Source organism: Lutjanus erythropterus, chromosome 10 (genome assembly GCF_056507025.1).
Source record: "Lutjanus erythropterus isolate fLutEry1 chromosome 10, fLutEry1.hap2, whole genome shotgun sequence".
Classification (NCBI taxonomy): Eukaryota; Metazoa; Chordata; class Actinopteri; order Lutjaniformes; family Lutjanidae; genus Lutjanus; species Lutjanus erythropterus.
The window spans coordinates 19,340,031-19,352,848 of record NC_139326.1 but is presented as its reverse complement, the minus strand read 5'-3'; the positions used below and the strand labels follow the sequence as shown (position 1 = coordinate 19,352,848).

The 12,818-nt window shown below is 39.4% G+C and overlaps 1 protein-coding gene across 1 annotated transcript in view; it reads right to left on the bottom strand.

Annotated features, from left to right (window-relative positions):
* kcnip3a (Kv channel interacting protein 3a, calsenilin) overlaps positions 1-12,306 on the bottom strand; it is a 57,387-nt gene extending 45,081 nt beyond the window's left edge. The window contains exon 1 of the mRNA XM_084728533.1: positions 12,172-12,306. Coding sequence (XP_084584659.1) covers positions 12,172-12,177 — 6 coding nt within the window. The 5' untranslated portion in view covers positions 12,178-12,306. The remainder of the gene's footprint in view (positions 1-12,171) is intronic.
* Positions 12,307-12,818: the final 512 nt, after the last annotated feature.

Below are 12,818 nucleotides of genomic sequence, written 5' to 3'. Positions count from 1 at the left end.
AAGACCTAACCTAATTTCACTTGGAAGGAAAATGAGAGTAGACTACACCACACACACACATCAGCACACACATGCATACAATGGAAAAGGTGAACAACAACAACAGTCATTTAATCAGCCGTTCGTATTAATATTTATTATTTCTCTTCAGCCTGGATGTCAGCACAAATCTATCCTTCATCCCTCCATCTCCTCTCCTCTTCATTCCTTCCAATTTATTTCACAGTCAATCACTCCCTTTCCATCTCTGCTGCACCTACACACACACACACACACGCACACACACACACTCACACACACACTTTACCCGCCTCTCTCACCATAATGTCACCTGTCACCAGACGACTGTCCAGGTGAAGCAGAAATACCACCTGGGATCTGAACACAAGGGAGGTAGACTCAGCTTCTGTGAGTGTGAGGAAGACAGAGTGTGTGTTTTTGTGTGGGTGTCTGTGTGTGCGCTTGCATATGTAGAGAAAAGAAGCGAGCAGGCAGGAGGAGGAGCAGGGTGACAAGGACTGACAGCACAAAGGCAGAGATACAGTAAATACTTGATATAAAAAAAAATTCCCTGGCACATCAATTCCAACACCCGGGATTTCCTGCAGAGGAAGCTGAGCTGTGTGCGGGAGCGAGGCGGTCTCAAATCTCTGCATGAGAACGACACACAGATTCACTGAAAGATAGCTCCTTTTGTTGCTGATACACATGTTGACAAATAACATGGAGGAGATTTGTTGCAAAGTAAGTTGAAATAAAATGATCCCTCGAGTTGTAAAATGATTGGCGGCACAAAAAATAAAAAGGTAATGTGCGTCCTCAAATCTCTAACAAGCGACCTGTGTTTAAAAACTGGGTGATGAGTTTGAAAGATGTGGGTGTTTACTCGGGATACACCCAAATCCATTTATGTTATTCAGCAAAGCACAAACAATGCAAAGAAAACAGATATTTCTTCTACTCAAAGTTACTCTTTTTTCAGTAAAACATTGTTTCCAAAACACAGCAATGTTCAGAGTGCTACTTTTTACCTGTGTGTAAGTACATTTTCACACAAGTGCTTAATTTTTAGTATTGTAATATTATTATAATATATAACAATATTCATAATATTCTAGTTCTGTGAACTGCAGTAAGATTAACACATGAAGAAACATGAATGCAACATCATTGAAATTGAAGATTATTCCCTTCAAATGAAGAATGTTCTTCATATCTTTACTGTAGAGTTCCTATGTCCAATGCAAAACAGAATCTTTTGATTTCTAAAACATTTTTTCAGCTTTTAATTGCTCAACGTTGCCCGGTTAAAAGGGTAGTGGTGGCAGGGTTCAGTTCATAAAAATGAGTTTAGTTTTAGAAGTTAAAAACAAAAATACAAAAGACGGAGAGAGAGATGAAAGTACAGTATGAGGATGTAGAAATATGTTTAATAATTAATTACATGCCACAACAATTGCATTGCCAATGAATATTAGGTTAGAAAATATGGCATTTTCCCAATTTAATGAGATTACCTGTATAAACCAAGCCCACCTCTGGTCTTCGGTCTGAATACAGATACAGAGACAGATAATGACATCTCTGTGCACCTCTACTGTTTACCTGGCAGTGAAGGTCTAACATAAAGATGGTTGCATTATGGGAAACGTTTGGATCCAGCACTTTTAGAGATCGACCCATACCAGAGATTAAAAGTCAGCTTTTCCCTCTACAATTTTATCCTTTTTTTACAATCTTTCTGTTGGGAAAGCAGCTCTGTGCAGGCACAATGCAGTGAGATGAGCTGCACATCTGTTTTCATCCTTCCACTATAGTAATGTTACCTTCACCTGTAAACTTAGCAATTTTTCATCCTGAAGTTTGTTACTTCACTTTTCACAGCTAGCTTGGTACAGCCTGCAGTCAGTATGTAGTACTGCTGACGGTTATCTAAGACACTGAGGTAATTATCAAAATGCCCACAAAACACAATACACAAAACAAACAGAACACACTATTAACAATATGTACCAAGCAAACTGTGATAAGTGAGCAAATAATTTAAGGATGAAAAATCACACATTTCTGAAGGGGAAGGTATCATTACATTAGTGTTGACAGGAAGTAAACAGACGTGTTACACAACCCTGTCTCCTAGTTACGTTTATTTACTTCTAATTTGAAACAGCAGATACAGTGAAAGAGCTGACCACTGAACATATCTGCAAAGTGCAGACTGATGATGTATTTTATTTGGGTTCTTTACAGTATCCACTCGTAGCAGCTGCAGCATAATTAATCTTGTTTTTGTCATGTTTAGTCACTTGCAGCACATGTTTGAGGTTACAGGAAATCGTGCTCTTGGTTAAATAATAGAAGAAGTCAACACCGCCTTGAGGCATGAGACAGGACATGTTTACTTTTTAAATATTTAACTGAAACTGAATCTTTCACTAACCTGAACCAAAGTGCTTTTGTTGCCCAGACTTAACCAGGATGTGAACCCCGGTGTCTGGTTTCAAAGTCCTGCACCGCTCATAATACATCCCAGCCACCAGCAACATGGTGTGTCCTTTCCAGAAAAAAAATGCTGCTAGTAAACAAGGACATACTGTGCTTAAACAACTCAATGGAAAAAACGCAGAAAACTAGAGACCATCTAGTGATGGGATCACACAACCTGTGATGCGTGTTGACATTCAAAGCTATGAATGCTCAGTAGTCATTGCTGCATTTTGATCTCAACGCTCCTGTGAAGTTTCATGACAGCAATCTTTCGCAGTTGTGATGCTGTCGTGTTAACAAAATCTGTCCACAGACATCTAAACACCTGCCAAAGTCATCCAAGCCACTCCTGCAGTGGTTGCAACTACACTGGGTGTCTCCAGGAACACATTTTGCCATGATGGAACACAAACGGTCTGACAAGACGAAAACAATACCAGCCATGCTGTACACTGAAGTGAAGGACTTTGCAAGCCAGACGCATGTCTTTTGTGGAATTAATCTGCAAGTTAATATTCTTCGAACTTGTATGCAGCCGATGCATTTCTGAAGTTTTGCTTCATCTGAACAATCAAGCTGCATGTTGTTGAGAACATCACATTCAAAACGTTCAACATGGTGGATTGATTGTTTCAGAGAACTCTGTTTTAAAACTACATAGACAATAGAAAATGAGTTTCACACTGACAATGGTGTGTATAACAGGGTTTAACAGTCTATGAAAACACCTTTAACTCCAACAGTCTATGAAAATGTCTTTGTTTTAATGCCAACCAGGCTCAGACCATACTCATTTTCGGACTCGACCTTTATTATAATCTCAATTACACACCTGTAAAGTTTCATGCCAGCATCTTCTACGGTTTTGACAAAAATCTGTCCACAAACATATAAACACCTGGTAAAAGATTCAAAACAGCTTCTGTGGTAGTGTCTGCTATTGTGGGTGTCTCCAGTACCATAGTTTGCCATGATGATACACATCATATTGATGAAAACAATACCAGCCACATAATATCAAGGCTGGTAACAGTGGTAACAGTAAAGCTGAAGAAAAAATGTTAGAATGGAAAACAAGTTGAGTGGCTTCACAACAGAAAAACAGCCTAACAGATGGTAGTTTGGATTATAGTTGGAGAGTCGGACTGATAAACTTCTGGATATGTGCCATCGAACTGTAACCTTAACTGAGAGCTGATAGAAAACATCTACATTACTGCCTATAAGATATGGTTTTGCATATTGCGTCTCTTTAAATGAAGCCTGCTGCATCCTGAAGAAAATATGCGAGCAGCCTGATGGTCGTGAGCTGATACTATTTGTGTCCTGACTGCTTGAGCCGCTCAGTATGGCTGTCAGTGTGAATCAGTGTGTCTGTGGGAGGATGGCACATCCATATGGACTGCATGCTGTTCATATGTGTGTGCGTGCGTGTGTGTTTGTGTGAGAGAGAGAGAGTGTGTGTGACTGAGAGAGCAAGAGAGAAAGAAAGAGTATTATATTGATGTGTGAGCCTTCATGTGGAGAAAGAATTAATACTCTGGGGAGGCTCCGAGCGATAGAGGAGCCATGTTTCAATTATCAGCTCCTCCTCCTCCTCTCTCTAACACACACACACACACACAGACACACACACGCACACACGCACACACACACACACACACACACACACACACACACACACACACACACATCAGTCCATGTCAAACACATCACATTCTGTCATTCCTCATTGTATAGGTCAATAAGTACATTAACAGATAATACAGATCGTGTGTATGAACATCACAACACTAATTGATCAGTGTTTGGTATTTCACAGCAGCATCTTTTCACCTCACTGCATTTCTTCCCTCTATAGGTCGATAATATCATGTGTGTGTGGCTTGGTGTGTGAAATTCTCCATTTGGACCAATTTACCATATCAAAGCTCATTCACAATAATAAATATGCCCCCTTTTAAAGCCCAGATCCTTAAAAAAAATCAAAGTGCAGTGAGATAAAATGAAGATTTCAGAGATAAGCCATGAGCTAAGAAGTCTGTACAGTTCCTCTGCAGTGATGTGGAGAAAAGCTCTCCTCTGTGTTTGATGTTGAAGTTGGATCAGAAGTGTGTGGAGCCAATCCCTGTTCCCACTTTAAAGGATACAGTTACCAGAGCTGTTCAATTATTTAAATCTACCAAACACTCCACCTATTGAACAGGTGGGTCCCCCAGACACTATATCAGGTGCAGCACAATGCATTGTGTGTGTGTGTGTGTGTGTGTGTGTGTGTGTGTGTGTGTGTGTGTGTCTGTGTGTGTGTGTGTGTGTTGCAGTCAGTCTGTCTGCTGTAGTGTCACTGATCTGTGCAGGTTGACTGTGTGTGACTGCTTTGATTGACATGCTGCTCTGTGGAAAACTGCAACATCAGGCTGACTCTCTTAAAGGTAAAGTCCATAAAATACTTGTTACATGAGCTTTAAAGTCTCAGTGAGATGGCAGTTAAAACGTCTTTGTCTTCAGCACAGTTATGAGAGAAGAATCTGCTCTGCAGAGTGCAGTTGTAGGTTGGTTTTCCCACTGCAAAAACCCAGCATTTCAATTACAGATGATGGTACATAATTAATAAAAATAAACAATTAATACAAACACATAATACATAATTCATAATCTTTTCCTGTAGCAGAATCAATAACTGAACACATAAACACATGCTAGAATAATAATATAATCCATAGTTGCTGACTAAACTGATCGTATGATTCTGGATTCCCAAGAAAAACATCTAAATATCATTGTTTGAGGAAATGCCCCAAAACAACATGTTCACGTCCAAGTGACGAAAACATCTAGTGGCCATATTTATTCATGACAAGACCAGAGGAAGACAGGTGAGCGAGTGAGTGAGTCTGCAGAGGGAGGTGGTCAAAACATCGCACTTTAATAAGTGAGACGTTCCTGCCATTCAGTGTCGGTTTGTTTTAACAATAACCAGGACTGTTCCCTTACCCAAGTCAATTTTATTGTAACCATGACAACAAAACTCCCCTAACCATGACGAAGTGGTCATATTAATTTTTATTTTTGTTTCAAACCTTAAAGGAATACTGTGTAGCATTTAGCATTTAAAAAAAAAATAAAAACAATGTGAAGACTCATATAAACATAATCCCTCTAAATCATCACCCACTTCAGCCCGTTTGGCAGTGCAACCTCCCGCCAAAACAGCGCGCAGGTTTTGAATACACGACCAAAGGTTACACTGCATTCTCCACCTCTGTCCTCAGCTCTCTGTCTGTGAGAGCTGCTACGAGAGTTGTACACACAGACACACGCAGGCAGAGCAGACAGAGGACTGCTTCATGTGGAGTCGTGGTCGTGTTTATTTGTGCTTTAGAACGTAACCACAGTCAGGAAATAACATTTTATTTCTCTGATTCAATGTTTTGTTCTCTCTAATGCCACTCACTCTCTTAATTCTCTCTCTATGTCTCTCTCTCTCTTTGAATACTGCATTTACAAACAGTGCTGCATATTTAACTAAGAACGTATTTAAACCCAAACCATGACCATTCCCTAACCTCAAGTCATTGTTGTGCCTAAATCCAACAAACCTCAACCAGAAAGCTTTCACATCATAAAAAAAATGTTTTTTTTCAGTTGTATTTAACAGTGCAGACAAGTGTTGTCAACCTGCTGATACGGGCATTGATGTGTCATTCTGTTCGCATGGACAAAAGGGACAAAAGCGACATATTTTGACATTTAGTTTGGGGGACTTGTCAGAGAAAAATCAATCACAGAAAAGACAGTTTCTACAGTGACTGTAGCCTCACTAAAACTGTAGGTGCCATTTTTGGTTGTTTTTTAAAAATAACTACAAGGTGTCACAGATTCATTTATAAATGACACAATCACTGCATGTACGTCATCACTATCAGACACAGGCGTGTGACATGAAGACGCAGAGAAAATATTGTTTTTCAACAATATTAAGTAGGGTTTTTTTGCATCCATTTTTGATAGTGAAAGTGTTTACGTTGTTTGTGAACACTGTGAATCCACAAGTAATGTGATGCTTTTTGACAAATGCACCACATTGTATATTTTTGTTGGAACTGTAACATTCACTCATTCACACGCACCACTCATTCATTGACTCATTCACCCTGCTGCAACCCGAGCCAGGTTCTTCGGGCCAGAAAATTCACCAAAGAAGTGGCATACAGTCAGTATATATTGTGGATGTCAATATCATTAATGAAGCAGGTTGAATCTAATCCAACCATAAGGCATCCATTAATATTAACTATAAAGCTATTACCAAAACCAGAATGCATCCATGACATGTTGAGATCTGAGTTAAGTGCTTATACAGTGAGCCAGACATGAAGCTTTTAAGCTTCCTGCTAATGTAAGTTAAAGGATGAAGCTACACAGGATGAAGTTATACTGTACTTCTGTTCATGTCTAAAAATCCCATCAAAAGACCAAAACCATCAAAGTGTTCATCCACCTTTATGCCTGGAGAAAAGGGGTTAACGAGAGTATAAACTGTATCTACAGCGCGAGTTTCCCTTTAAAGTTCAGTATCAGGGTTCATCCACTGATGTCACCGCTGCAACTTTAGTAAACAGATGTATGTGATCAGACCATATCCTGCTTTAATTATATAAGTGCTTTGCTTCACTTTGTGATAAAATGGACTACGATGTTCTTATATAACTGGAGTTTCAGCCACATAACTTCTTAAGTACTTTGCCTCGTCTCATCACTGGATTGGGGACTACAACCGTGCGATCGCTGTGTTTACATTCATTCATTCACCATGATACAGAGTGATAGCAGTGAGAGGAGGGTTTGCAGTGGAAATGCGAGAGGTTTGTCAAGAGGCTTTCTTCAACTTCTTTAATGTTTTCATTATCAACTATCTACACCAACCAATCACGGTTTTTGTGATCTGCGCATGTTGTGTCTTCGATGTAGTTTCATGTGTAGCAGATATGCACAGAGACATCATCTGTATCTGTATCTGTTCAACCAACAAATCTATCTGTCTCTGTATTTGGATAGAAGACCAGATGTTTGTCCTGGAAGGCATGTAAAATTGGACAAATGTTCTATTTTCTCACCTAATATTATTTTTCTAATGTCTAAGCTAATTTCCAATGCAACTGTTGTGCCTACAAAGCATCACAATGATTTAACAATGTCACCTAATTAATTATGAAATAGATTTCTACATCCTCATTCTGTACTGTTCAGCTATCACTCTCTCTTTATCAACTTTTATGGCCTGTCCACCACCTACTCCCCTTTAATTAGTGGACATTCAGAAAGAGAAAAAATGTTTTATGATATTTCAAAAGATTACATCTTGCATTGGAAGTAATAAAGACATAATAAAGATATATAGTATATAGAAATATAGAACTATCTCCCTGTTGAAGGGAATAATCTTGGCGCATTACATCAGTGATTCATTAAAGTAGATGCAAACTTTATAAACTATGCAGAGGTAATCATGGAGCTGTCTTTTTCCAAATGAAAATGAGCAATTTCTGATATAAGAAATATCTCTTTCCATTTCATTATTTGTGCTTTCCCAAATAACATATTTGGAATGTGGGGGCATCCTTAATGTGTAGGCTCTTTAACTTATAACTGTAAATCAGGCTTTAGTCCATTTCTCAATATTTTACAAGTTCACCTTCAAAGTTCTCAGTCACAAGTCCATTATTTCCTGCAACTTCCATTCTTAAAAATAATTTCCTAAAACAACTGGGATTGTAATTTTCAGCATTTGTTACTCAGGAGTAAACGTCATGGGACAATTTACCACAAGATCAAAAATACATATTTCTACCTCGACCCGTAGTGCTATTTTCCATCTAGATTGTTTTGGTGTGAGTTGCAGAGTTCCAGTATAATGGAACAAGATGGCACTTATGGTGCTCAAACAAAACACACTTTTAAAAACTCAACAGCAGCGTCTGTTTCCAAAAATCATGACCTGGTTACTCAAGATAATCAACAGACCTTGTTGTGAGCAGTATCATGCGGAAACTACTTTATTTCTAGTAGAAAAGAAAGTCGTTCTGGTAGATTTTAGAGTAGTACAGGTAGATTCTACCACAGAAAGAAAACAGTTCTTACACGAAAATGCTCATAACAAGGTCTGTGGATTATCCTGAGTAACTGGGTCATGATTCTTGGAAAGAGACACTACATTTGAGTTCTTCGAAATTTATTTTTTTGGTGCTTTAAGCACCATAAGCTGGTGCGATTTAGTCCCATTACATTGGAGGAGGAAAAATATGTATTTTTTATTTTGATGCGAATTGTCCCTTTAAACAGGAATAAATAGAGCATTTGAGGGGACTATTTTCAGCACGATGGTGTATGTGGGATTGATTCTAAATAAACAAATGAGGCAATGTGCATTACAGTGAAGGAACATGTCACCCAGTGCAACAGTTTGGCTCAATTATGTGTTTTGAATAGTTTTTGGACAACAATGAGGCTCTTTGGCACAGAGGAATAAGATAAATTGGGCTTTGGCTCCACAGACAACGCTTGTTAGTAAAAGAAGAAGATGAAAGTGGATGATGCCAGACACGGAATCACTAAATCAAATACATTCAAGACTTCAACAAAAAGTAATTCTGGGAACAGACTGAGCCTTTTTCAATCCGACGACAAATCTGATACATAATGATGTGATATATAAGAATATATTAGGATGTTAGGACTCTTTGTGACAGCCACTCTGATCTCACTGAAAATGACTCAGAATGAGCGAACAGCTACAAACCCTATTGATCATACAGTCATTCTTTGGCAAAACATGAGTGAGTCACACACTCAAATATCAGGCGCCCGGATGCCTCACAGCGTGATTTAATTCAAACACCTGCATGTCAATAACCAGGGAGAGAGGAGAAAAGAGAAAAATCAAAATGCTGATGGAGAGGTGCTGCTACAGTCAGATAATGGCAGGTGTCAAACTGATGCCAATAATGGCTGCTCATACCAATAATTTATACAACATTTCTCCTACTGACGCACTTAAATTTGACTTATGTCCAACTTTTACATACACAGAACAGGAGAGATAGACTTATTTAAAACCCCAAACAAACACAAATTACAGATGAAATGACACCAATGTTAACTAGACATTATGTTGAAAATTGATTAATTGTTTTAGTTGTTTTTCAGGCAAAATGCCAAGAATTGCTTAACTCTACCTTCACATCACCTTGGACTTAAGAAAATTGTAATGAGCACAACAGTTTTCTGACATTTAAGTCAAATGATTCATTAATTGAGAAAATAAACAATTTAATCAATAGAAAATCAATCTGCAACTATTCGAATGAATCAATTAATCATTATTTTGAGGAAAAATGCAAAAAATAAATTACTATTTAATAATTTTCTCATTCCTCTTTACGTTCAAATGAAATATCAATGGTAATTTGACTGGCGGTCAGACGAAACAAGACATTTTAAAACGTCAGTACCACCTCTGGGTACTTGTGATGGACTCCTCATTGTTCTGACGTCCCATTATTCTGGGACCCCAGTGGTCAGAAAAATGTCCTATTGGATAGAAAGCCTATTTGTCCAATCCTGAAAACAAAGGCAGACTGCTCTGAATGCCTGTTATTCTGAAAATACTCTCTCCCTGGAGTTTTTTGCCCTTAATACCTTAGTGTATTTGGACGTGTTGGAAAGGAAGAACATGGTTGACCTTTGTAAGGTGACCTTCATCGTCATGGTAACAATAGCCACTGGTACGAACAATACACATGTGGTTAACGTTGTGAAACAGTCGCGGTTCGGTTAGGTTTAAGCAACAGAATACTTGGTCAGGTTTAGGAAAAGATCATGGTTTGGGTTGAAATAAGTATGTTACATCTGTTCGGTTACGTACGTAAGTTGGCAATACCAGAGTGTGTCTTTTTTGAACAACAGGTGCTTGTAGCAAAGGGTGTTAGTCTTTGGACTGTCTCTGGAATGGACTGTCGAACAAATGGACTTTTGGTCCAATGTACAAATAAGAGCATGCATGCACATCTAAACCAAAGATGAGTGTGCAGGTGTTCATCTGCAAGTGAGCACATGGTGAAAAAAACAAAACGAAATAAAAAAAATGCTCCAAATTTTTTTTTAAATTGAATTAACAACTAAACGATTAACTGATAAACCAAGAAAACTGTAGATTGACCTCTAATGAAGACAGCCTTGTTGCAGCCTTAATGAAAATTAAAACTTTTAAGCCATTACCAATAAACACACGGACCATGATGAATCACAGATGAGGAAAGATAGAAAAACAAGCACATACATAAAAAAAAATGTGTCTACGCACACTGAAGCCTGCACACCTCTGCTCTCCATCTGATCGTTTGTGTGATTGATCAACCGATTTACTGACTGACAGACCGTCTCAGTGAGTGATTGATGTTGAGCCTCATCATCACAGAGAAGCTTTGTCTCATCCTCACTGCTTTTACTCCACCATGCAGACGGAATCAACCACTGAGAGCAGTGTGTGTGTGTGTGTGTGTGTGTGTGCGTTCATGCAGATGTGTACATCTAGAGGTGAGTGTGTGGGTGTGTGTAGGAAGAGACCATTTGTTTTCTGTCAGTGATCTAATGTTTGCATCTGTGCACAAACAAACAAGTAAACTGAGATTAAACAGGTTCACAGCATGTAACCTGGAGAGCAGCTGCCATGCCTCCTACAAGGACTTCATTTACATCTGCAGTAACAGGGTAGCAACCCAGCGTTTAGGGTAGACTGGGGACAGTTGCAACAAGGGATGGTTCTTATTCAATCAGAAACATGCTTGAGCGATTACACATATTCAGCATTTGCTGCTGGGCATTTATTACAACACAGGAGTGTAAAAAGTGTTGCAACCGTCTCCAGTCTTCCCTACAGAGGGGAAACCTCCACCGCAAACACATCATTGTGGGAGCGTTAATGAGAAAAGCCTTGCAAGGTGTTGGAAGTCACTTTGAGGAAGCTGGCTGGGCTTTCACTTTGCAGTCTATTACCTCAGATTTAGACTCAGAGGCTGCTTGTTGCTGAGGACGGATCTGCTAAATTGTTTCTTTAGCCAGGAGGCAAACAAGCAGAGGCAGAATTACAAACACAATCCCCCTCTCCTCTTCCCAGAATTCAGGATTTAAAGCTCCACTGTGCGGATGTTAAGCCAGATACTGTACTGATTTCTTTGAAGTCACGCATGGAGCCACATGAGGAGGTATCCTACAGACAACCCTCGCAGATAAAACATGTATGCTTAAATTTGGACGAAGAGGGAGGAAAAGTGGCGGTGGAAGAAGACGTGATGTCAAGTGACACTTGCTAGAAGCAGTCTGCAGAGGAGCGTCTCCTCCTCAGCCTCCAGCTCGGCTGCAATTACATAACTTCACTCTCAAACTCAGCTTTCGGCAAAAGTGGGAGCAAATGAGCCGCTGAGGTCGTGGAGGATTTAAAAAAAATAAGATAAAAATGTCAATTTAACAACAACAAGTAGCGTGGCGATCACATGCGCGATGTTGATTTAACTTAAGACGCTTTTGCTTTTTTTGCAACCTGCAATAAAAATGATGACCAATTTCAACCTGTCGTCTTGTCGCACGTATCGTTAAATAAAATAAAGGATCATAACTGTGTCTTACCTGCATGTTTCTCTGTGTTGTACCGGCGACACTGATGGCTGCTTTGTGCCCGAGTGTGTGTCCTCTCTGCGCGGACTCTCAACCTCCGACTGCCGCTCCGCTGGATGCGAAGGAATGCGCGCGCACACACACACACACACACACACACATTCACACACACCCATTCACACACAGACACAGAGGGGGTGGGGGTGGAGTGAGGAGAGGTGCAGCCAGAGAGGAAACAAGTGGACCTTTATCTTTTACAGCGTAATGATGTGAAGACAAAGTCAACAGGCAGGCAGCGGATTTAATTCTGCTAATGTACCGACCTGAAACATCACCTGCAGGGTGAACACCTGGACTCATGCTCATCTGGAACATCTGGAAACTGCACGATGGTTTTCTGCACCATATGATACCTATGGTTTATATAAAGGCCTATTTCATGCTTATTTTTTTTTTAACCTTTTCCTCTCTATTTCTATCTAAGCCTTTATAATCCGTAACTTAAAGGGACAGTACACCCTAAAGTCAAAACTACATATTTTCTGTGCTGCTATTTATTTATCTAGATTGGAAACTATGACACCCAAGATAATCCATAGACCTTGTTCTGAGTAGTTTCGTGTATTTACTTTTTTCCCAGCTGTCTTTTTGTCTAGATG